The sequence below is a fragment of the Tyto alba genome, unplaced genomic scaffold, assembly GCF_018691265.1.
Source record: "Tyto alba isolate M040663 unplaced genomic scaffold, T.alba_DEE_v4.0 Super-Scaffold_21, whole genome shotgun sequence".
NCBI classification, from domain to species: Eukaryota; Metazoa; Chordata; class Aves; order Strigiformes; family Tytonidae; genus Tyto; species Tyto alba.
This window is the reverse complement of record NW_024881295.1, coordinates 5709247-5735620: the sequence shown is the minus strand read 5'-3', so window position 1 is coordinate 5735620 and position 26374 is coordinate 5709247. Positions and strand designations below refer to the sequence as shown.

Genomic DNA, 26374 nt, shown 5'->3' with positions numbered 1-26374 from the left:
AACACAGTTACCTTTTAAAGGTATGCCTTTTTGTTTTGCAGTAGTCAAAACATAGCATCTAGTACAAGCACCATGCATTACAAGGTTCCAGCAAGGATTTATACTTAGTGCATTTTATTTGTAATAGATAACATTTTATTTCCCCAAATTGCTGCAACTTGAAATTTCCACTTGGTAAGTGTCACCATACAGGTGTATTGTCCACTAAGATGTTTGTGTCATATTTGAAAAAGCTCCAGGGGGCTTTCTTGTGGTAACCTACAGCTACTTTGCTCAATTTCAGGGGCAGCAATGAAAAAAACTTGTAAAAGGTACTAACAGATATGTTACTTTACACTGTAAATACACGATACAAATTCATTGTTAACTAAACCCATCCTAGGGCAAAGGTGTTTCCTCTATATTTTTAATGTTCTTACAGGTTTTATAAATGGTTTTTGGCTTCTGGAGCTGTTTGGGGTTTTTCTTCCTCAACTCCTTTATTGTGTTAAGTCGATCTGGTCAGATTCTATCACAAGGATGTTTCAAAACGGAATTCCTATTGCAAGGACCTCAGTTTCAGATGAGTTGCCTCTGCCTAGGAGATAGGCTGCGTGCACAAGAGATTAATCAGATTGCAGGCTGGGCCTTAAATAAGGACTGCAAGATCAAGCATATAAGGTACTTACAGTTGCTTTTAAGTATTTGGGCATATTTTCTCAGGTTGAATATGCAGGTACAGTAATCCCTACTGTGGAAAAGACACCAGCCTTATGATCAATGCAAGAAGTTTCATGGCATTCTTTACACTTGAAGGAGAAAAAAAAAAAATGGCTTTATGGGAAAATACTAGCCAACTGAAATATTGGCAACATGCAAGTACTGCGTTCTACTCCTACTGCGTAGGAGTGCAGTATAAGCATTCAAAATCTGTTTGTGGTGCGCAACAGGAACTGTAAGAAGGTTAGCAAATTTTCGGGTGGATGATTCATATGCAAATAACCACGGAGAGCGCTGCTCAACTCCGCGCTTCGTTACCTCTGGCACGGTGGGGCACTCGAGGTGTATCTTGCCGCAGGGCAGCGCAGGGGCCCCTCCCCGGCGAGGCCGTGCCCTTGCCCGCCTGGCAGTGCCAGAGCTGCCGGCGGGGCCTGGCGGGGGCCGGGGCTCGGGCCCTCGGGGCCTGGCGGGGGCCCTCGGGGCTCGGGGCCTCGGGGCCTGGCGGGGGCCCTCGGGGCTCGGGCCCTCGGGGCCTGGCGGGGGCCCTCGGGGCTCGGGCCCTCGGGGCCTGGCGGGGGCCCTCGGGGCTCGGGCCCTCGGGGCCTGCGCGGCCCCAGTGCGGGCGGCGGGGGAAACGGCCCATCCCGCTCCCCCGGGAAATGCATCTTGCGGGAAGCCAGGGCTCCGGCTCTGCAGCCACCAACGCTTTATTCTGGTTTCAGAGGTGGAAGTGCACTGATGGCTTTCGTTTATTTCTTTAGTAGTAACAGATCTAACCAACGCTTTAATATTACGGATTTTAACAAGAACGCCCCTCTTAACTGCTTGACAAAGTCTGTTTTTTCAGCTTCTCAGATCAGCTGCGTTTCACATTGCTCCTGCTACTTCACAGCTTTCACAGACAATTGCTCTGAATTTTCTTTAGGAATGTAACGTAGCAATTTAATTACATCACGATGTTAAAACCCTTTATCACGTCTCAAATTGTTTGTTATCTGATCTGACACAAAAAAAAAGCACATTTTTGTTCATGTTGCCAAACCCTAATCACTTGGCAAGTGTTTAATTAAATCAGGATATCAATAGTAAAGATATCAGTATTAAAGACAAAAAAAAACCCAGATAGTTGTTTCCAGTCACCCACGTCTTTAGGAGTTTTTAGGTACATTTTATTACAGTAAATATGGAACTTAGAGCAGCCATTTCTTGCAGGGAGTAGCCAAACTAATTCTCATGGAATGCTTGTTTCCTAGTAAAAAAAAAAAAAAAAACCACTAATTCAAGCCAAGTTCCCAAGTTTCTTTCTGTCAGAACAGTGCACATGACATTTTCAAGAAAGAATGGAAGTCCCGGTCTCACAGGGGTTTATAGGAAAGACAAAGTCTCTTGCACTCGTGAATGTAAAAATTACATATATCTAAATATGATGATGCATTCTCAAATGTTACCAGCCTACTGATCTAGGATGAAAAAACTTGAACTAAACATTTTTCTCTTTTACATTCTGATTTTTTTTTTCCCCATCTCCTTTAAAAATAAGAGGTTGAATTTATAGTGTTTGTATAGAGACTGGTAGGAACCTATGTACTTTAAAAAAAAAAAAAAAAAAGTCATCCTTTAAGACTGAATGTAAACACAGTTAATTTGAAATATGGTTTTGCCTTAATGGTTTTAAAAAAATAAAGTATTTTTAAAAGTTAATTTAATGACTTGTGCTGATCTTTTATTTCCAGGAAAGTAAGTCACTGTAATGTCATGGTTTTGAGACAAACATACTTGTTACCCTCTGCTGGCTGCTCCTCGTACATTATCCAAAGCAGCTGCCAAGTCTTACCCGGGTCCTTCATTTGACGACAGTGCACACACGAGTAACTTTTATGTACACGAACGGAGTTCTGTTCCGCGCTCTTGTACAACCACTTGTGATTTCAACGGATAGCTTGTGTAAATGTTTGCAGAGTCAGGAGCAGGGCGGTGCGGGGTGCTGGCGCACCCTGGAACCCTGACACCCTTTGCACCTTTCACGATAGTACCAGTGGTGTGAACGTGTGTTTTGTGCTGCTCTAGTGTAATTAAGAACTTGAAGGATTTCACCTTAACCTGATTTGCCTTAATTTGGTATACGCAGGCCCTGCTTCAGAAAACCCTTAGCTGCTTTACTTTATACCAGGGAGAAATCATGCTGATTTTTAGTAGTGAACAAGAGTGGATTAAGCAACCTTTGGTGGGATTAGTGCCCAGATTTCTTGGGGGTTAGCATCAAGTATCTGTTAACAAATTGCATTAAGTATGTTTACTACATAATAAGATGTGTGTATTGCAAGGACATTTTAAAGGCAGAATGGTATCTGAAGCATCTTTAAAGTGCTGATGCTTACAGATTTACTGTTAGACACACCTTTTAAATTAGCAATGTGTGTGCAACATACATATATACTTTGCATATATATCTATATATTTATATATTTCATCGGTTTGTCTGCTGACCCACCATCCTGCTGTGTCCTTCCATTCTCACGGACTGTATGACCAGCTTGAGACATTTGTTGAATTCAGCAAGCATTGAACTAATTTGTTGAGCATGGCTTCAATTAAATTGGTTCGGAGGATATGTCACAGATGATAATTCTTTCCCTTCAAGAATCTGGGGAATTATTAAGGTGATAGAAGAGTGCTAAAGTGAAAATTACAGCAGAGGATAAAGAATCAGGTTTCTTTATCAGCTATGCTCAGGAGCATGGAAGTCCTGATTTTGAGTAGCAGAGAGTACTTGAGGAACCTGATGAAACCAAACTGTAAAGGCTGTGCATATCTTGAAGAGTAGGCCTCATGGCTGCTAAGTGTGGGCGTGATGGCATTTGGTCTGTGAAATCGCATATATACAGAAACATTATGATACAGAGACCATAATGCTCATGTTCAATGGGAATATGAGGATGTGGACTACCTAAGTTTTAACAGCTGTGCACAGATAATAACCCTTTGTCATTTCAGGCAATACCCAACTGCACGTAGGTCAGCCTCCTTCCCTAAACCACAGCCCAGAGATGACAGAACATACCTGCCCGCCCTGGTCTACGGAACCACTCGGTGGTACCTGCTGGAAGTACGATTTTCTTCACCAAAAAGGTATGTATAACCAGGTAACTGTGAAGCAGAGAGGCAGCCTTAACTTGGCCTTTTCTGGTGTACACTGGATAATTAAATGAGCTGTCCTGGGCCAAATGAAAAATTCTGTAGTTACAGATTCTGCTCCCTGTTAATATTGAGTCTACTACCCCTCCAGTTCAACTGAACAAGCTCTTAAAGGAAGGGTAATTTCTGAGGGCTTTAGATGATTCTTCTATCATGTCATGATGACACAGATAATGGTTATGAATAAATGAGTTAACTGCTTTTTTTCTTAAAGGGCAAGAGGTTGAACAGGAGGGAAAACAGCTCAGAGACACTAGATCCTTCCTAGCCCGTTAGTGGCTGCATCTCCCAGTCCCAAGACAGACTTGCCTATCATACAACCAAAAGGCACATTCTCATTTAGAGGGGAACTGCACTCGTCAGGCTTTTAAAACCTACTTTCAAGCTAAGAGTTCAGATACAACCTGTTGCAAACATTGTGAAATACAGGAAATTAAAAAGTTTTAGAAAGACATTTGCTGGTATAAACATAGTATGTGATCTCACATAACTACGTTGCTTTTTGTCAGCTTGATTATAAGACTACAATTTTAAGATGGAAAAGTGCTATGATTCTAGCAGCTCTTGTTCTCGTTACAGTTGTGGTTTTAGCATAGGGTATGCCTCTGTTGTTTCTACAGAGCAGATAGGTACACTACAGCTTTTAAAGTTGGTGTGTCTAACATGAAACTGAAATTTAATACTGCCCATTTCAAATAAGTTTAATATCACTTTCTTTGAAAATGTAGTCTCTTGTTACCACAAAAAGGTATCTGAAATGTTGACTTCTAATATGTATCTTTTTTCCACAATTAAAGATGTCTCTGTAATTTATGTTTTAAAGCACCTAGAGCTTAGAAAATAGGTCCATTATTGCTCCTCTAGTAACAACAAGAAATTCTAGTCCTCAACATAGGAAATCAATATACTAGGTTCAGAAAAGAAAAAAAAAAAAAAAAACAAAACAGATTTTAGGACACTCAAATGTCCTAAAGAATTAAAAATAACTCACTGAAATAATGATTTTTTTAACAGACACGCAGTTCATTCTAAAATGATCAAGTTTAGATGTTGACATAGGATAAATGATGCGGATGGAAGAGTTGAGAAGACAGGAGATGTTAACCAAGGCATTAACAGGTTCTGAACTAATGACCAACAAAAGCTTGAGTAAATAATGTTGTTTGTTGATTAGGGAGCATTCTAGACATATCCTTAAGGTGTGTGACTAAGTGATTTTACATAAATGCACCCTGAATCTTCCTTGTAATTAAGACAAAGTCAACACAGATAATTGAGAAGCTAATTTTTGAGCTAAAACTGTTCTTTCCCTAACAATTTTTCACCCTTTTTTGACTGAAACTATGTTTCTGAAATCCCTATTCTAGCTGCAGTTTAATTGCCCAGTTGAGGAAAGCATTAAGCTTATTAACTGACCTGATGTGAAAGTGAAAAGGAAGTCATCTTTACTTGTAAATCATAAACTGGATGTATTAAGGGTCCTCTCCTGTTGTTGTATTGACATGAACTGGAAGATGGAGTGGAAAGTGACTGCAAGTGCAAGTGACTTGTACGTACGTTTTGTTTTGGTGTTTTTTTAATTATATTGGTATTTTATTATAAGAGCACCTACCTTCCAAAGTCTTAATACTGTGATAGTATTGAGACTATAATCTTGAAGAATCTGGATATTTCTATGGGTATCTGTGACTCATAACAGTTTTACTTTAGACTTTAAAGCTTTGAATTTCTTGCCTACTATAACCTTATCAGGATAGCACTGTCAGGTTAACAATTGGTTTATACTGACTTTCTTGGTTGTATACTGAATTAAGTCAGAAAAATCTGTCTCGCCTTTTCATAACACTGTAGGAGCGTCAAGAACAACACAAAACATGAAAATAACAAATGTGAAAATCTGGACATGGTTCCTGTGCTATACGCTGTTCAGTTTTTTACTGCATGCCTTTTGTGTGGTGACAACAGGCTTGTCTGTCTTTCCTTCTGGCTCTTCAACACCTTAAGGCCATACTGCTGGCACTGCAATCGCTGTGTGATGATGTCTGAAGCCAAGCCAATTGTAAGGAAATGTGTCACTGTGTTCCGTAGTAGTGAGCTGATGAAGGTCACTCCTTTAAAAGGAGCAGCATGATAGTCTCCAAAAAGAGAAAGCGGAAGCCCCAGCCAAAGAACTGTCCCCCCCGGTCCTTCAGTATTTATGTTCTTGTATCCGTTTTTTTACAGGGGAAGGATTTTTGTTGGGGCTTTCTTTTATCCATATCTTCTTGTATTTCCAAAGGAAAGGCCTTTAGGTTTTCATTCACACAGGGGAGGCAGAACCTTTTGGAGTAGAACAGACTACATTCCTGTAAAGAAAATAATATTATTATTAGGATACACAAAATGGAACTGCTTAAGTTCCAGTCTCATTAAACCACATTTATATTTAGAATTCTTCTAAATTAAATTCTTCTTCTAGGCTAAAATATCCCAGCAATTTTGCTTCTTCCTATTCAATAATTCTAACATCTGCTTAGAGCTAATGGTGAAAAATAAAAACCTGGGTCTGTAACAATCGCTAACCAAATCAGCTATCATGTGGCTCCTTTTAAAGACGTGGCCTTCATCAGCTCACTGCTACAGAGAACAGTAACACATTTCCTTACAAGTGGCTTCTCCTTCAGGAATCATTCATGGTTTTCCTGGAGTAATCACTAAATTCCAAACAGGATTTAATGGGTAAACTGGAGCTGGTGTTGCTGGTGGATTATTCTTGGAGAGTTAAACATGAATAAAGGCATCAGTACGGATGGATTAGGACATCTTTCTGGGAGTAATGGATTTCATGGCTTTTACCTAAATAGTGAAGTCTTCCTCTAAAGCTAAATCTTAGCTCACAAAGATTTCTCCCTCCTGGGAGGGTCTTCCACAAGTTCCTGCACTTGAAGCCTCAGAATGCTCTTCCTTGCCAGTCTCCACAAAAACGGCCTGATGGCCAACACAAGTAGAGAGAACACGGGCCAGGGGCTGTAGGCTCTCACAGGCTTTGGCTGCTTCTTTTTCTGTAACTCCCCCAAAAACTACTCTTCTTTCTATTAGTCTGTGTGCTTGTATTGCCCTAGGAGAATACTTAATATCACAGAGGCATCCAATAACCAGAATGGTTAGGTGAAATTAATTTGGCTGAGACAATTCAACTAAGATTTCATCCATTACCCACCTTTACCTTGAAAAAACGTACTTCCTGATTAAAAACATACATGGTACTAAAGCTTGAGCTGATGTCTCTTCTCTGAATTCTTGATGGCAAAGTATAAAAGCTGCTGTGCACAAAGAGAAGGTATTCTCCCTGCCCTTGAAATGGAATGACACTACAATTTGACATGTTTCGTTCACAGTTGGTTTGGTTAACAAGTGTTACAGACCCAGTATTTATTTTTCAACTGGTTAGCTCTAACCAGATGTTAGTTATTGGATATCAAGAAGCAAAACTAATGGAATATTTTAATCTATTTGCGGTACAGAGTTCAGACAACTGGAAGAGAAGCTTATTAATGTATTATTCCTTTGTCCTGTGGCGAGACTGAAGTCCATGGTTCTCCTGGCATGCTGATCACTAAATTCCAAATAGGATTTAGTGGGTAAGCTGGAGCTGGTGTTGCTGATGGATTATTCTTGGGGATTTAAGCATGAATAAAGACATCAGTTTAGATGGATCAGGACATCTTTTGGGGAGTAATGGATTCCATGCGTTTTACCTAAATAGCGAAGTTTTTCTCTTTCCATGGTCATTTGCCTTTCTCTGAGGGCTAATCTTGGATATTTCTGTGTTTCTGTTCTTGCTTTTGTTTACCATGTCACTGTCTGGACTTCAGCAGTAGATTGAGCAGATGATTATATCAAAATCAACCTGCTTCTGTGTGACTTTCAAGCCTGAGGAACAACTTCTCTTCATCTATTGTCTTTTTCTGCACTGACTGCCAGGCACCTTCATATTCAGGGCTAGTGTGAGGCTTTGGTCTCTGAAAAGCCCTGAAACTGTATTTCAGTTGCACAACCTCCAGAGCCTATTGTTTTTTGCCTCTTGGTATCCCTAATACTTTAAGCTGCCAATTAAACAGGGAAGATTAGCGTTTAAGTTGGCGCTCTATTCTTGTTTGCATTGCAAAATGGCACACAGCTCCCCCCACCTCCAGGTTAAGTTCGTGGCTCCAGAGGGATGGACACCGCTCCACTGGGCAATGGCAAAGGAGGGGAGAGGCTTGTCCCCCGTTCTGCAGGGGGGCAACTCCAACGTTAGGATGCAGCTCCTCACAGATACACAGGTGCTCAGCTTGCATTCTTCTAGCTGACACAAGTTGCCAACTTCTGCTGATTTTAGCCAATGGCACTTACGCAAATCATAAATACAAACCATTGCACATGTGGGCACTGGGTCCACGCACTCTTAGTCCTCCCCTCTCAGTCGTGGGATTATTCAGCCTAGCTGTTGTTTTAAATCCTTATAAATTACACTTCTTATGTATAGTCAAGCCCTTCTTTGACCATTATCCTGGTAGGGTTCGGTGTCTAATCAGATAATTCTTTAATATGTTTCATCCATTCCATGACCAAGATAGGAGGGAGCCATTTCAATTTCAGACCTAATGGTCCAATTCAGGCAAAACTGAGTTGCCAAAGCATGCTGCTAGAGTTTATTTCTGTTTTGATATGGATCATGTCTGAAAGTACAGAGATAGTATCTTTACCACACTTGTAAAGGAAATTCTATGTAAAGGAAAGGTTCTGTCTAACTGTGTCCAGGATTGACCTCGTATGACTGGAAGTTGAGTGGAAAGTAGCTGTAGTATTATGTTTATCACTTAATACCTACAATCATGTCCAAGGTCAGTGTTCAGTCACCTTCTGCTGAGGTGAGAGATAAGGGATGAAACTTGCTCCCTTTTTTCTTTTCTTCTCCAAAAGCCACCTCTTTTCCTACTTTTAGGAAATGTCGCAATAAAAGAAATAACTGTTTTAAATTACTAATATGGTGAGATTATGCCATTTTCTCTGCCCTTTTCTGAAAGGGAAACAGAAAGAAGGGCACTCTACCTTCCCAAGAACTTTTAGAAGCATTTTTATCTTCCTTTTTGTAGGGTTTTGACATGTTTTAAGACATGACATAGTAATTAGAATTATTTCCAGTTGGACCAGAAATAATGGCCCTTACCAGTATGTTGTGCTAAAGATTGGTTCAGCAGGGTGATGTACACTGCAACATGACTGGAGTAAATTAACTGTGTGAGATTTAAGAGAGTATTTGAAGTGACTTATGAGCATTATACAGAACAGTTGCTAAGTCTTGACTTTTACTGGCACAGCAACTGCAAGGAAAGACACTTCAGCTAGCATGGATTGTCTCATGAAAATCTGATCTGTATCTAAGCCTCCTTAGGTACAAAAGCTAGCAAATTAAAGCAAATCCCTTTGCCAAATCTAAGGTCAGAAAAGTCTTAATTTTGCCACAGGTTAGTCTAGTACTATTTTGAATTAATATAAAAATGAAAGCAACCTGTCACTGAAAACTTTCCATTGGTTTGGTCCAGTGTCTTTGCCAAAGAAGCCCAGGCCAGCATTATTTTCTTCAGCTGCAAGTCTTGTGTTGTAACATTATGGAAACACTGAGTATAGGGCTGAGTTGGTTTACTTGGGTCAAGCACAAGCAGGAACCAAAACCAATCCACAGAGATATTATCCTAACTTTGGCTCTCTCTACTGCCTTGGATAAGTTTTTACTTCTCTGGACTTTTAATTTTCCCTACATGAAAGAGGAATAGTATGTGTTTACCTATTTTGTGGTGTGGGTGTTTAAAGCACAAATTATCATTTCTGCAGATCTCTTTCAATGTTACCTAAGCAGTATTGCTAAATACATTTTGAAACTATAGTCATATGTGTGATTCACTATCTGGCCTGGCCAGTTTGGTAAGAAATTTATTCTCAATTATTTACAATCAAGGTTTTGCTTTGAGTGATACCATCAGGGGAATCTTGAAGACTCAGATAACAAGAAGTAAATGATTGACATATTTCCACACTAGGCAGGAATGGCAAAAAGATTAGGAGAGGATTCTATTAGCTCACTGCTAATATCCTCTATACCTTGCCATGCCCTGGATTAGCTGAAATAATTAATAAATCTTTTAAAAGAAAAAGCCCCACCTTCATTCAGAAATGCACACTGTGTGGAAAGATACTGAGAGGCTGAAACACTATTTCTGACAGATTCTAACTGCCAAACTTGGAAATACATGTAGAGTCCTTCATAAATTCAAGACACTTCATTTGGGAATTAAAATAGCTAATTGTGCTCAAGTTTGTCCAAAATGTGTCTGAGTTGCTAATCCTCTGCTGTTTAAAAAGGAGGGATAAACCTGACATGTCAGGGCAGGAATCAAGCTCATCAGCCCAAACTATCTGACTAGCTGCGCTTGCCTCTTCCTCTGGCTGTGCGCGGGCGTGAGTCAGCTGCCAGCCAAGACAGGGACATTGTCACCAAGCAGGTCTTGCTCACGTGTGAGCTTTGTCTCCACAAAACTGTCTTGAGCTACTTGGCTCTGGAAACTTGAGCCCAGCTATCAAAGACATAACCAGAGAGCACTGGCACTTCATCCAACTCCCAGATAGTCCTCAGGTAGTTGCAGAAAGGAAAAAAAAAAAAAAAATAAATCTTAGCTGCAATCTCTAGTCTGATGTTTTGGTGATTTTAATTAATTTAAATTAATTTAAATTAATAAGGGACTTCAGACATAGGAAACAAATCTAATCAGGAGAAATGTGCTATTGCACGCTCCTCTTAGGACAATGGACCAAATCCATTGCTGGTGCTAATGCCCTGCAAGTCAGAATAGCAGCTAAACTTGTCCGAGTGTGCCAATTTCCTTTTGGCTCTATGTCTGTCCAACCCTCTAAATTTTGTCAGTGTAATTTGACCCTTTGTTTTGCTCATGAGAATTTCCTCAAGTCCTCACACAGAAACTGCCTGACTTGGGCATAGGAGCTGTCTCAGTTGCCCAGATTACCTCACCTCATGGACTGAGGAGGCCAGAGGTGTTACTCTGTCCCACCAGAACTGTAAATGGCCACCAAACATAAAAAAAAAAAAAAAAAAAAAAAAAAAAAAAAAAAAAGTCTACATCTTCACAAAGTCTTTAGCAGCTCTGTTTGTTTTAAAACTCCCAGTACTAGTTACCTGCAGTAGGGATCACGATGCTGGAACTGGCTGCTAACCACTGCGATTACAGAATGGGCTGAAAAGGCTGAATTTGAAAACTGCTAAAGCTGACACTTAACACCAAGGTGTGCTCTTGCTATTAGCTGCACTCTAGGTTTAAGCACTTGGAAAGAGAAGGCCAGGATCTGGCTGCTATTAGGGCAGTGGTGTCTGGTGTAAAATACATGCCGCTGTCTGTGTAAACCATCAGGTGACATCTCCTCATGGGTTGAATCATGCATAAGCCCCGACTACTGCACGTGTCCCCAGTCTCTTTCAAGCACAGAATTAGCTTGCCAAGGGAAAGGAGTGGAACCTAAGTTTACTCAATGTGCTCTACTGCCTCAAAGAAGCACAGTACAGCCTCTGAACACTGATACTTGTGTATTAACTTGTCTTCATTTTTGCTCTGAGCTCACAGCAAACAAAGGGGCCAGTTCTGCACGGAGGAGAAGGAATTAAGACAACTGTATTTTTCTAACACCTTTCTGGGCTGCACTCATATTTCTTAGTTTTAAGGTTGCCCACCAGCTGCTACTCAAATTCATTCTTCTTCTTCAGAGAGCTATCATGGCACTGTACAACTCTCCTCCCTGCTCATTTTCTACATTAGTTCTTGCAAGTCAGATGGCAGCCCTGTGCTGTGGATGCGAACCTAACAATCCATAGACATTTATATTCCCTTTACAGAAAAAAAATCAACTGTTGGTATAGTATGATCTGCTGAACTTTAGAGGTCCTGAAGTGGTATGTGATCTCCCTTGCATTTCCTTGTGCTCGGAAAGTGGAAAAGAGCACTCATTGTATTTGTGAGGATGGATTGTGCTTATCTGTAAATAGAACACTTAAAGGTGCTGATCATTTTCACTTAATACAACAAACTTTATCTGGGGGAATCCATGAGAATATACAGTTAGCTTGCCTTAAAAATACACAATTTGGGTTTCTGCTGTTTGGTCTTTCCCTATCAGGTCACCGGGACTGGAACAAAAAGAAATTACTGAAGAAGCTTGTTTTGCTTGTTACTTACTGTACCAACACACACTGGTCTGCTACACAAACTGCAATGAGACCCAAGGATGAGGAATTTGTCCTTGTCAGGAGTGAAAGGATCCTTCATGACATAGCTTTCTTCCAAAAGCCTGTAAGAAAGTAATTTCAGGCTTTTAAGAGTAGGTTTCACAGTAGGGGAAAGCTGAAATAGGGAAATAGTGGCAGCTGAGAAGGTATCAGCCATTTCTACTTGATTTGCTCTGCCTGGTGGTGTACATGAGGCAATGCTGCAGCTAAGCAGCTCCCTTTCTCTTCAGAACCAACACTGTGGCAGCCTTCAGTGCTATACTGCACTTTCTATCTATCTTCCAAAATAAGGGCAACTGATGAGTCTCTCAATATTATCCTACTATGTTTTTCTCAGTGCTCTACCTTAAAGTATTTTTTTATCTTTCATTTTTATAATAGGCACTCCTTAGCATGGCCAACTTCAGTACCTTGTCAAGTTATCATTTCAATTGCACAGATTTTAATTAGAAGTTCTCTTCCAAAGCTGTGTGCATGTGAGTATAAAATAAAAAGGTTTTACTGCTCTTAGTTATGTCACTGCTGTAAAGCTAAGGTTTCCACCCCCTGAAAGTGAGAGCTACTGGCACAGAGCATTGCAATGATCTGAAATATGCTTACTTTATACCACAGACTGTACTGTTTGCTCCAGGATATTAAGGGAGTGCATTTACTAATAATGTGGCAACCTTCCTGGGAAAGACTAAGGCCTTACTCTTCCTGGGAGCCCCAGGCAAAATATTACAGAAGTCAGTTGGGTGTCTGTCTGCACAGGGCACCCTGCAGGGCTGGTTTATCCTTGGACTTAAATCAAACTTGGATTCTGAAGTAATATGGTATTCTGTTAACTCATACTCCCTTCTCCTTGTCTACATAGACACACACACGTATGTGTGCATCTGTGAGTGCATTCCTTTTTCCTTTTCCTCTCCACTCAAACAAAAAATGATACAGCTCAAGCCTTCCACTGTTAGGAAAGAACAGGCATCTTCACATAGCAGATCACCTTGTCAACAAGTCTCCTAGTGTACAAAGACTGGATTACCTTTGCAAAGCTCCCTTTGCAAGATTCACAGTCTTCATGTAGTCATCATCAGTGCAGGGGCCTGGCCATTGTAAAGCCTTCATGTCTGGTGTATGTTTCCTGCAGCACTGCATTTAGGACATGTGAGTAGGCCGGAAAGCAAACCAATAGTGCAGAAAGCTGTTTCTTATATGCATGTACAGAACTGTTATGCTTTAGCACTATTCTTTTGCTTTTTGAATCTCAGCAATCCAAATAAAGATGAGATGTTAACACTGAGCTTGGATAACCTAAAGTTAGGATTCATGTTCAGCTTTGATCCAGACTCCTTAAGAATGGACCTGATGAAAGGTGGGCCATTGCTCTGCTGAGTAGAAGGGGAAAAACCAGTAGCACCATGGGATTTGGAATGATAAAAATACAGCTGCCCAAGCAGGTGGTGATCAACAGCTGTTTCCATTTTGTAAGAAACTGAGCAGTCTTAGTGGGGTGAAATGCTGAGTACATGCCTGACTTCCAGTTCCAGGGAGTTCCTAACCGTGTTTGCCCGATGGGTTCATTGACCAGAATGGCCTTAACAGAGCTACTCATACATTTAAAGCTAAGGGCTTTGTTTTACAGGGAGTTTAATGTCTGCAGACAAAGTCATAACTGCATAGTTTCTGGTCAAACTATCCCTATTTAGCAGAGATGGAAAAGGCTTCAGTCTCCTAAAATGTAAATATGTACTAAATTTCTACATACTTTAATGTCAGACGATCTGCCAAAGAATTGTCTAACTCATGCAAAAAAGCATTGCTGTTCAAAACTCCACGTCATGTCAAACAGCTCTTTAAAAGTGTTTTTACCATATGTATTTAATTTATGCTGTGTTTACGTGTTGCCCAGCTGACACAGCTGTGAGGAGAGGGCTATTCCCAGAAATGCTAGGCTAACAGTCAACAGTGTTCTAGTAAGAAAATAATGGCATAGGTAAACAGTAGAGTGGTCAGTGAGGTTAGGAAATAGGTTAAATACAAATCTTTGCATGGTATTGAAGCAGGATGAGAAAGCTGATTTTTGTCTTTGCTATCGATGCTGACAACTTCTGACAATTCCTCCTTTTGGAAAAAGAAAGTCACTTTTAGGTACCAAGCCTCATCTTAAGGGGCAACATGGCACATTACTGGGTTCATGCAGTGCACATCGTTCCACAGTACAAGGCTTCTAATGCTCATAGCATAAATGAAGTCTGCAATATGAAAAACTGTACTTACACAATAGAGCGTGTGTTTGGTGGCTTCTGCCCATAGTATGTGTATGGAGCTGTTAAATCACACAGCTGACATGTGAACTCTCCTGTAGGCTGAACTTCTTTGGGAGCATCCATCTTTAAGCTACCTATAAGAAACACAAAAATCTTTCATCTCCAAAATGCAATACTGAAAACGTGCCTGCAAGAAGATTAAACTGATGTGGGACATCTGACTATGCAAATTAAAACCCCATGGAAAACTGACTGTTGCAAAGCTTGATTAGTAAATCTTTTCTCCCAAATCAGGTTGGTTTCCCATGTCCCAGATAAATTTCCAAATTCCTTAGCTAGGTTTAGAAATTGCAGCCTGGGAACCTAACTATAAAGTTGACCTATTAATTTGGAACTCGATCCATAGAATTTAGGTAATGAAGTACATGGCTGTGATCTGGAAAACCCTTTGCTCAACTGAGGCCTATGCACCCTAAGTGCTTCCCGGGAAACAGCTCCCCATCTGCTGCACAGAATCCCAATCCATTTCTGCAATGCTCGTCTCCTCCCACAAACTGCAAATGGAGCCATGACAGGGTTTGGGACCCTGCTCAGCTGGCAGGTACTAGGAAGGTAGGTGTTGCAATGATTTACTACATCTTTTTCTTTGCTTCTGGTTCACCTTCGAATAGTTTTGGAATCTTAACCCTGGCTCCCTATTCTTATCTGGCTTCCTATGGAAATGAGGCTGATGTAATCATCCTGTGCTTAGATAGAGTGTTGGCCCATTCAAGCCACCCAGGACAGAGGAGGAGGAACCTTTAAAAAAGTTTAGGTCCTATAGCTTTTATAAAAATAGGCAGAAGAGAGAGACTCTGTTTTATCCTCATGGAGCATACCCAAATATTTCTATAAATCAGAGAATCTGCACATAGGAAAGCTATTGTCCATCTATCTGTCTGAAAAACTTCAGACACCCATTAAAAAGGTGTAGTTATCAGTCATGAGATTTAAAATGTAGGAAGCCATGCTTCATCAACTCTGGTGCTTACCAGCTGACTTGTCTAATATCTTCGTCACTGATTGACGTTTGGGAGCTTACCTGGCACTAGGGCCACTTTAGTTGAGTCACACCCCGAGTTTTTCGAAAAGCACAGAGTGGCAAGTATGCTTTTAGGACTGATTTTGGCACTTATGCATGATCAGATCAAACACAGCTAACCATGTGCAAGCCCCAAAACTGCACCAATTCACAAGTGAAATGTGATCTCTTGTGTGTAAACTGGATGTCTTTGCTCACCTGCAACACTTCCTTGACCAGACACATTCACCTTGCAGTTAGCAAGAAAACTCGAGCTTTTAGCTAAAAGCCCTCACACTTTTCATGGCATGCAGTTTTCTACTGCAAACCTGTCAGCTTTTTTAAGTGAAGTGGAGCTGGCATCAAGCTGGTAGGAAGGTGAGCACTGGGAACTCAGATTTGGGCAACAGCTCAGCAGTTAGATCATGTGTGCTCACAGCTGAGCAGATGCACAGCCTGCCAAAGGACAGCAGGTCATTCCCCCTCTTCCAGCTTTGAAGCCATACCCTTCCCCTCCAGAGCTGATTCACTTCACTAAGGCCACATCTCTATGTTTTAGCTCAGCTCCGGGGTTTTCTTTGGGAACAAATTGCCTGACTGTCCCTGCTTACCACATTTGGTTTGCATCGTGGAGCAGTCTTAAAGCACACAAACCGGACAGTTTCAGATGAAACTAAACTGAAAGATGTGCTCCAGAAGCACACCTAATACACTCCAACCTGAATGCCCAACTAATGGCCATGCAGTCTACAGGCTAGGACCAGAGGTAATGTGAAACATCCTGAAACATAGGGAGTGGGCAGCTGGTATCCAACATCAAACACCTTGGTCTACGGTTTCACTCTTCTTTCATCGCACTAGTTCATAATGTAGTTAAAAAACTACCTTTCTTTTTTTCTTCCAATGTCTTTTTTTCTCTTGTTTCAGGGAACTAGATGGGCTTGCAGAGGAATCCAACAACTGCTCATAGTACAAGATAAGGCGGCAAAACTGCACAGTGAGGAGAAAGGGAGGGCTGAGATGAGGGACCTGTATTTCCCCCTTTCAATGACAGTAAGCTGCTATTTCTGCTCACCCTATGTGGTGAAACTGAATCCTTAGAGACATATGCTGCTAAGGTGAATTAGGGGCAAGGTGAAGCAGAGTTGTGACTACTTGTCATCTAATGTTCCAGAAGAACAGGGAGCCCCAAGATCCTCAGAGATTACAGAGGCTTCGTAACAGACACCCAGTTCAGAAAGCCATAGCCTGTTAAATCCTGAAACTTAATTTTGTGAGTAATCTCCCTTACCCCATCATTCCTTCACCACCAGCCTTTCCACTGTCATTCCTGGCATTTCATTAGTACAGGGAGTTCTTCAAATGTAACACAAATGGGGCTGGATACTGGTTTAATAAGTAAATCCAACTCATTAATACCTTGGGCAATTACATTTTTTCAAAAGTGATGTAACCCTTGGATATCATGTATTTTCCCTACCTCAGAGGGATGCTTGTGAGAATTTAATTAACTAAAATGCTTTCAGAGTTTTCAGTTAAGTATAAGGCATGTACATGCTACCTATTTCTCCTTGTATATTAAAACCAGAGTTCTTCAAACTGCACACAAACTCAACTAAGAAGTCTACTTTTTGAACCCTGCATTTTAAGATTACCAGATAAGTCCCTCAAATACACCTACATTTACCTTTTCTGTAGGTAGTCAGTAGCAATACCAAGAAGTATCTGAATGAGATTCAGCCCAGAACACTGTATGCAATTTTTTGTAATCAACTTTTTTTAAAAAGGGGAAAAAATTAACCCCACAAAGGTAGAGTATGGAAAGTCATTTGAATCAAATAGAGAAGACCATCATGGTGTTCTTTTCTTAAAAATAATGCAAAACATGAACAACAACAACAACAACAACAAAAAAAGAGTATTTATGGCAGTGAGGATCATAGACTTTGGAATGAATGTGCCCTGATTCCAAGTCAAAATAACAGCCCTGGGTCCAGAGCTGAAGTACGTTAGATATAGAAACACCTGCTCTCTTATAGACCATTGGCACGCAGAATAGAATCTGTTCAGTGACTACCACTGGGAAGGAATGATATCTATGTACAAACAGATTTTTGGCTATGCCAGTTGGAAAGCATATGATCCTGCTTGCAAGACACAGATGAATTTATGATGCTTTCCATTTTACTCCCAGATTACAAGTCACTGGTATCAGCTGCACCAAGTTTTATTTCACTGGGAACATCACTTGTCCTGAGAGCTTGTCTTTGCAGCAACACGTGGGAAAGTTAAGGTCACTAACTCAAGGTGTGTAAAGTTAACATATAGATTTCAGAGTGAATGCTCCCATTCAGAAGTAAAGTTTGCTGTATAACAAAGTAAAGCCATTTTCCTTCCGAAGAAAGAAATTTAATGGCAAATGTAATAAGCTTTGAGTTTATGTATGTGCTTCACACCTTTAGTCTAAACCACCATGCAGACAAGTCCTAAGACGCAGTCTCTCACAAAGCTTCTAGTACTTCCAGAAAGCTCGTATGCAATTAAAAGAACTGTATCTTTACATCAGATAGAAAATGCACAGAAGCAGTTCTGGGATAAAACCAGTCAAGACAGACATTCTTTTATCACAAAGTAAGCTCATTGGTTTAGGCCTATACACCACATTAGCACGATACCTGATATGACACCTATGACAAGGTGTCTGCCTCCCCTCCAAGCAGACATACGAAGCACGAGTGAGAACTCATTTCTTTCTAGCATACCAATAAGAGGATGAAGGATCTCTTGAGGAGACAGAAGTCTAGGGCACTAATCCCTTCATAATAATGACAGGCAAATTTGTGACCTCAGGCGACTCAAATCATCACCAGTGCTACTGCCTTTTTCTCTTTTCCCTGAAAATTTTTGAAGGACGACCACGTCCCAGTAACATGTCAGCTATCTGGCTGGCTGGTATGTACTGAAGAAGTCTTTTATAACAGCTTGCTTAGAACTGAATTCTGCCCAAGTACTTGCCATTTTGGCTGGAAGCCGCAAGGTACTTAAACACATACTTACTTCAAGCACATGCATAGCTCTTCTGAAAAGAACACAGCTACCCACACATGCTTGATTGCGAAGCAAACGCTGAACTAGCATGCTCAGCAGAAACCTGCCAAGTCAAGCCCAGAACGCTGCAGGACAAGCGTGAGGTTGGCCCACGTGTCATGGTGAAAGGTAACGCACACAGCTTTGAAGGCCATACTAAGGAAATAATTGCAGTAAAAAAAAAGGCACGGATTAGACAGTGCTGTAAGAGTGTTTCTCCACGCCATCGCTGACTGATACATGATATGGATGTGGGGAAATGGCTCTCAGTGCATTTCTCTAGGGACTCCTAAAAACTTCAACGCAGTTCTGCTTGGAGCATTCTGCTAACAGGCCCGGAAGGCATGCCAGAAATAATAAATCACCATTAAATTGTCAGGGTCAGTAGCAAAGTAGCAGCACAGATAAGTAATCTGATTTTCTTTGCATCAAACCTCATTAGCATGAGTTTTTACAATGCATAGGTTAAGCCCCTCTTAAAACTCCACAGGAGACTCATGTACTTCTGAGTCACTGATAAACTAGAGAAACTCCACAAGAAACAAACTGCCTACAAACAGATGCAGACTTTGATTTGAAAGGATGTCAGATAAAACCAACATTGACACACCTTTAATCCTTTTCGATTAAACCCTTGGTTTTTACCTGCCAAGATTTTCCTACAGTATCCACTGTTGATGATGATGACCTATTAAAATATTCACAGCTTGATTCTTGATGGGAAGGAGCGCTCTCTAATAGAAGGGTAGGAGCCACTGAGCTCATAGCCTGGTAAACGCCAAGTTATTTTGCAGTGTTTGGTGTGATATACATTTAAATACGCTTCAGCACCAGGAATGCACTCACCTCCTTCAGAAAAGGATCTGTTGCCTAATTGCTCAGGTAATAGATGAAACAGCAGAACCTTCTTACTTGCTAGTTAATCCCCAGGTGAACAACTCTCTCACTCCAGTTCCTTCATGTTATTGCCCTGAAGGCACGTTTAGGTCACCTGTTGGCTGCCTCCCTGCTCTACAATTGAGGTGACTTACCTTGGGTTCAGCATAACAAATTAGCCCAGGAATGCAATTTCACCCAGCATGGTCATTTGGAACTTTTACCCTTATTACCTCTCCCAAAGATCACTTGATTGAATTAAACCTTGACTTGTTGCAGCAACTCCTCCCTTCAGGCCAGGGGGATGGTGCTGCTATTGCCGTGCTCTCTCTGTTCTGAAGGAACTGAGATCACTGCAGCACACAAGCTTCCCTCTAGGTACGGGACATACAGCAGGCCCCAAGCCCTGCTTTTTAATGACAGCTTATGTGGATTCCCCGTGGCAGCAGGATAAACAGGTCATAGATGTGAAAGCGAGCATGTTTTCTGAACAGTTGTAGGGAATGTTTGAACAGGGTGTGTCAGAAGAAAGAGAGGAGTAAGAGACAAGCAACTCAAACCCCTTAGGTAAAAAGGCTTTACGAACACAAGATGAATCTCAAAAAGGCACCTATTGATAAGATGCATGATTTAACAAAGCTGAGAAACTAACGCTTGAGAAAATCTAGTCCAAATATTCCTTTCTTGAATATGGCAGGTATCCATCTCTGAATTAGACAGCATTTAATAAGGAAGAACCTCAAATGAGGTGAGAATTTAACAGCTTCACACAGGAATGCTGCACCAGGGGCGTTAACCAGTATATACCACTGTCCTCTAGTGGACACATCGGACCCGTACAGCCCCGGTGACAGGTTGTACCGCCGTCACCGGCTGCGGGGAATTCTCGCTTCAGCACCTCAGCTGTTTAGTGGCTCAGTTGTAAAAGCCCAGCACAGTGGATCACACAGTAAGAGTGAATGACAGAATAAAATAAAAGCAAGCTGGCCAAGCATGCACGGTAGAGGCCATCTCCACGTCAGGTCGCAGAGGCACAGCGAATGGTGGAACTCTTTGCTGTGTCACAGAACAAAATCCTGACAGAGGAGGGAGAACTACAGTGTCATAAGTTCTTCCTTGCCTTACCCCCCACCCCCATTAATGAACGTTCATATCTGGTTCTCTCCTTGATCCCCTTCATTCCTCTTCCTTCTCTTTCTCTTCCAACAGGATTTCCTAAGCAGAGTACAAATCTTATCGCATCATCATCCATGATGTCATTCTACCATTCTATACATAAAAAGGCCTAGAAATTAAAGGAAGGCAATGCAAGCTTGTTGCTCTTCTCACAGCACAGTTATAGGGACTTGCTGGAGAGGAGGTAACAGATTCAAACACTGAAGTGTTCACTGAAGTGAACATCAGTTCTGGATGACAGTTATTCCTTGCCAAAATGGGGAAACCAGACCTGAGGTCTGATTGCATTAGATCTCCCTCCTGGTATTCTTCCCACAATAAATGCGCATGCTATGGCCATAGGCTACACCCTGCCCTGAATTGATTTTGTCTTCCTTCCAAACTGTAGCTCCCTGTTACAGCTTTGTTAGATTAATATCCATTGTGGGGAAGAACAAGCCAGTAAGGGTCTATTAATATTTAAGTGATAATGATTCCTTTTAAGTTGTCCTTTAAGTTATGGAGGGCCACATATGTGCCATTGAAAGTATCAGCTAAGCACAATCTAAACTTAGTGCAACACTTTCCAACAGGGTCTAAAAATAGGAACACCAATATTTAGTGGAAATACATGATGAGAGGCTAACAGTGTTTTGGGAAATAAGACACTGCAACCTGACATAATCCTGAGAGAAATAAATACAGCTTCAGTGATTTATTTCCCTACAGAAAACAAAGTTGGTCCTGTAAGGAAATACTCAGCCCCCACTACGTGGGGTTGCATGTTACACTGTCCTTGCAGTGACAGCTAATGCCTACTATCCCCTGAGACTAGCAAAATGCTCGGAGTTAACGTACTTGGGGAAGAGAATTCTTTCCAGTAAAATGTGACTGAATTTGTTAGGAGTGAGCACAAGCTGATGACTGCTTAACGAAGTAAAATAAAACCTTCATAAAGAAAAGAAAACACAAAACTACTGTAGGGGTGTGAGGTACGGGGTAAAGAGTGTCAGCTTTAAGAAAGCTTGAGAATAAAGACCTGTACTACTATACATGTAACTTTCTCATGCACATAGCCCCCCACACCTTACGGTTGTGCCCATTTCCTCTCAAAGTCATGGTCCTCAAGTTTTGTTATCCCAGCTATTGCGAACAGCAAGCACAAGAAAATACCAAAGAGAGGTATTTCCAGCATGTCTGATAAAGCAAAGAAGTCCGCTGTCACTAAACCCTTAGAAAGTTTTCTTTTCCAGAGCACTTGCTGGGAGTTCTGTCACAAGAACTTACAAATAGGTGCCTTGTTTCAAACCTTCACACAGAGGTCATTTTGGTTTTGCCCCTCTGATTACAATTTACAGTGGAAATTAGTCTTTCAGTCAGGGGCTAGCAGCTTCAAGACTTCCTGACTCACACATACAGTAAATTGCTGTTTTCTAGCCATGTAGCAATATGAAATAATGTGAATTCAGCCAGGCACAAACACCATGAATTTTTAGCATGTTTCCAGGTTAGTCTGTTTGCTCCTCTCAGAAAGACTTTGCTTCCCAACCAGTACTTGGATTACTTTGCCTAAAAAAACATGCAAGTACTAAGGCTGCACTTCTTTCAACACCTGATATGCTCATCAAATAGGCATCATGGCACATATAGAAGAACCACTTCCATAGTTTTCTGTAGGAGACAGAGAAATCCTTGTTCTCAGACCACTGGAGACATATTTTACCCTAGATAGCCAGGACACTTCTTTTGCGAATACTCTGTAGTCTGCACAGCCTGTTCTCCAGAGCACATGTGCTTATGATCTTTCCTTCCAGAAGTTCTTTTGGACAAATTTACTGCTCTGTTCATGACAGGTAAACCAGGAGGAAGGCAGGTTTTTCATGTGACAAATTTAATCATGGATGGAGATGTGTGGATCCTAGAATTCACTATAACCAGAACAGACTGCTGCTACTGGCTCATATGCTAGGAGGGCAGACATGCAAAACCTTTGCAGTATTTCATTTTTGCCCGAGGTCAAAATCCAGTGAGAATTAGCAGAATCTGCACTGTGTCACAGATATTTAAGCAACTTTCCTTTGGTTTCAGACCTCTGTCTGTTCAGCAACCACAGATGAGTCTAAGATGTCACTGAGGCCCAAGAGGAAAGTGTGGACTGCAGATCGGAGTTAATTAAGCAGCAGAGTTGATGAGGTCTCGATTCAAGTTTTATATGCTGTATACTTACGTTAAGAGTTTTTAAAAGTACTGGCCATAGCGATAGATGGATAGATGGGTGGACGGATAGATGGGTGGACGGATAGATGGGTGGATGGATAGATGGGAGGACGGATAGATGGGAGGACGGATAGATGGGAGGACGGATAGATGGGAGGACGGATAGATGGGAGGATGGATAGATAGGGTTTAAGAAAGCCATGATGTCTGTTACAGATTGAAATGCATGTTTCCTTTTGGCACATATGCATACCACCAAGTGGTTACTTAGTAATAACTTTACTCAATATTAGGAAAGTTATGACAAAATAAATGAAGAGATGGGAAAGAAAGCTTAGTGGAAAATTATTATGGTATGTAGTTAGAAGACTTTATAGGAGGCAGCACGGTTCATGTGCCAGCTGGCCAGTAAAAAAGAAAACAGAAAGAACATGTGAAAAATGCTTTCACCAGGTATTGAGAAAAAGGAACATAAATCACGCACTGACCCTTTCTTGCTTTATCCTGGCCTAGAGCAAAAAACAATGCTAAACTGTTACAATTGCACAGATAACTAGTTTCTTTCTTAATCCAAATCTCAGGTTTGTGCTTACCTATTGAGTGTTGGGGCTCTTGACAGCTTTTTTGATTTTCTGATTAAGCATTGCTTTAGCAAACACGCCAGTGCAAATGTAATGTACAGGCTAGAAAATTTAGCATCTCAACAAGCCTGGGCAGTAAAACTTCATTCCAAGTCAGGTTAACAGCAGAATCCAAATCTTTTCCTACCATTCTCATAAACCAAAAACCTTCTTTGGTGAAAACATCTCCAGGCAACCCCAAATTGCTGTGCCTGTGCAGAATAAAACCTACAGTTTAACCAAAGTAAAGTAAAACTTTCCCTCCACTGTTCTTGATGTAACCTTGTCATATTTGTAGAGATCACAGATGCGTATCTTGACTCTACTGGAGCCAAGACATGAAGTGAGACAAGAGATACAGCTCTTGTCATAATAGCTACTTCGCCTGGCAAACTTCTCCCTTTACGTAGGAAATTAAGGCAAGAGGAAAACATTTTTGGCATGGGATCCAGAAGCATAAAGGTCTTAAATTTTGTTTATATAAAACAAACCATTTCAGCTGTAAGAATACAGTCAGTGTAGTGTTTTCATGTTATAATCAGTTTTGCTGACAAAAGGGGATTCATATTAATACAACTTGTAAACTATACCAATTAAGGGAAATTAATCAGCATATGGTATCTTTGCACTGGTATACTTCTAGTGGTCCCTCCAAGGTGGTATATTGGTAACACTACCGCAGGGGGAAAAACCCTAACTGAAAAAAAAAGTAACCAATGCACAGACACGAGTACTGGCATAACTAACTGCTAGTACATAAATCCAATTCTTCGACGCACAGATACCTAGAGATGGAATACAGCTCAAAATATTATTTAGCCCATCATACCCAAGGCACAACTGGTTTTATTCTGATGGCATTTTGTATAGAGACTCCTACCAGCCCAAGGGCCTCAGAGACAATTAATGCGTCAGCAAGCAAGTCTGGATTAAGTGTGAAGGAAACCCACATGATTAACCTCTCTCCTTAAGCAGAGAGACCATTTCTAACATCACTGAGATATGCAGATGTTTACTGGAGTTATCAGAGCCAACTCAGAGAGAAACTGTGGTACCCATCTCTCATACATGTTGCAAACTTCCTACCTCCCCTGCTTTTCCAAGAGGAGTTGAATACCTGATTGTTTCCATGGCCCTATGGTTTTCTAAGTCTGAAGCTGTGATCCCATCAACACCTTGCTCAAGTGCAACCTCATATTCGAAATGCCTACATATAAGAGGAAACAAGGGTTTTCCCTAAGTTGCCTAGACTACTTAAAGCTTGTTCTTTGTGTATGTTCAAAAGCAATGCCCTCAAAGAGCTCTGAACTTCCCTGGAATCCTCTCCCCAGTACCCTTCAAAAGCTGCATCCTGTAGCTCCAACCTCAAACTCACAAAGTTCCCCACAAAATGCAATCTGTGCCCACTACATTCTATTAAACAAAGAATATACTTTATATTAAAACATTTGTGTAGAAAATAAATGAGAATCAAGCTTTGGCTCTAGATCCAGAATCACGAGTGTCTCCTGGTCAGCAGGCTGCTCTCAGGAGACTCATGCTGTCTCTCAGTTTACAACTCTCCTCACATTCGCTTCTGCAGTTTTAAGGGGAGGGAGGGTCCCTCCAACTCAGTTTAACTTATGCCGTAGTGAGCCTGGCACTGCGGCGGTGGGGTGTGATGATTTTGAACCTTCCCCGCTCCAAGCAAAGCAGGGTTTGAATTCTGCTCTCCCACCTCTGCAGCAAGGCTTCGCCGACTCGCTGTGCTCTGCCTCCGCGGCCACACACGAGCCGCTCCGGGTCCTGTCCTGAGGCGGGCTGTCGCCAGAGAGGGATCCCGGCTGGTAAGCAGAACAGAAAAGCCTTCTTCAGATCCCAGACACGCTGAAGGGAGGTTATAGGGTCGCTCCTTTTGTTTTTAATAATATTCGCTATTAGCGGCAGCCGCTCCCGGGGAGCCCTCACACCGGGGCCTGGCTGCCACAAGGGCCTGGGCCCAGCCCCTTTCCCGGGGGGCAGGAAGCGGCGGGAAAGGCCGCAGCCCGCCTCAGCCGCAGCCGCGTACAGGCCGCGGCGCAGAACCGCTGATTTCTGCCCACCCGAGCTGCGCGGCACCCACCAGAGCCGCCGGCGACCACGACCCACGCGTGGCGGCGGGTGGGCGACCACTTCCCGGTTTCCCGTGCTGCCGCTGCGGCCTCGGGGCCCAGCGCCGCCCCTCCTTAAAGGGCCAGCGCCTCCGCGGGCCGCGAGGCCGGGGCCTCCCCGGGCAGCCGCCGGCACCGGCCCCGCATCGTGGGGTGCGGAACGGGCCGACCCCACCCAGAAAGTGGCTGGAGCTCAGGGCGGGAGGACGTTTTGGCTTTGGGAACGGCAGGTCCTGCCGGGCCGCGGCCTCTGCAGCAAGGAGCGAGTGGCTGAGGGCCGAGAGGCAACGCCATCCCCTCAGCCGGATCGCTCCCCGTAAACTCATTGCGTCGTGAAGAGGATGAGGTTTAAAAAAAAAAAAAAAAAAAAAAAAAAAGAAAAAGGCCTGTTTGTATTCAAATTGAACTTTGAACTGCCTGGACGATGCCCCCAGCTTTATGAATGAGAAATACGGGTTTTGACCAAGCTGTCCAGTCTTCCCAGTTGTGTTGGACAGTCTTCCCTTACAGGAGGTCCCACAGTGACAAGTGTGCAGGTACAGTTTTACAATACAGACGTCTACTACCCCCCCACCCCACCAGACAATATAATGGGATTTTGTAGACGATGGTTAACTTCTTCCAAAGGACACTGTAAAAAGTCTTCAGCACACAGATGCAATGCAGTGTTGTGAAGGTTTGTTATTAGTTGTTGGGCCCCAGTCTGACAACTCATCCTTCCTTTTTTTTATTCCTTATGCTCATTGAGTAGGAAGGATTTATCAGCATTTTCA

General features: G+C 42.0%; 1 protein-coding gene across 2 annotated transcripts; it reads right to left on the bottom strand.

Annotated features, from left to right (window-relative positions):
• Positions 1-1388: 1388 nt before the first annotated feature.
• Positions 1389-25899, bottom strand: CDPF1 (cysteine rich DPF motif domain containing 1). Of its 2 annotated transcripts, none has more exons than XM_042795208.1 (4): positions 25574-25899; positions 14468-14591; positions 12159-12270; positions 1389-6239 (listed from the first exon to the last, which is right to left on the bottom strand). In XM_042795208.1, the coding sequence occupies exons 2-4, from the start codon at positions 14578-14580 to the stop codon at positions 6090-6092; spliced, it is 375 nt and encodes a 124-aa protein (XP_042651142.1). In that variant the 5' UTR covers positions 14581-14591; positions 25574-25899; the 3' UTR covers positions 1389-6089. The 2 variants fall into 2 exon arrangements, with proteins under 2 accessions (XP_042651142.1, XP_042651141.1); XM_042795207.1 differs by having other exon boundaries at positions 25190-25892.
• Positions 25900-26374: the final 475 nt, after the last annotated feature.

What these genes read in the sequence shown, in the direction of transcription:
- CDPF1 (XM_042795208.1), bottom strand. Translation starts at nt 14,580, where the DNA reads ATGGATGCTCCCAAAGAAGTTCAGCCTACAGGAGAGTTCACATGTCAG. An exon ending in CCAAACACACGCTCTATTGT is followed by an intron (nt 12,271 to 14,467) that starts GTAAGTACAGTT and finishes ACTTTCTTACAG; the next exon opens with GCTTTTGGAAGAAAGCTATG. An exon ending in GACCAGTGTGTGTTGGTACA is followed by an intron (nt 6,240 to 12,158) that starts GTAAGTAACAAG and finishes TTTTCTTTACAG; the next exon opens with GAATGTAGTCTGTTCTACTC.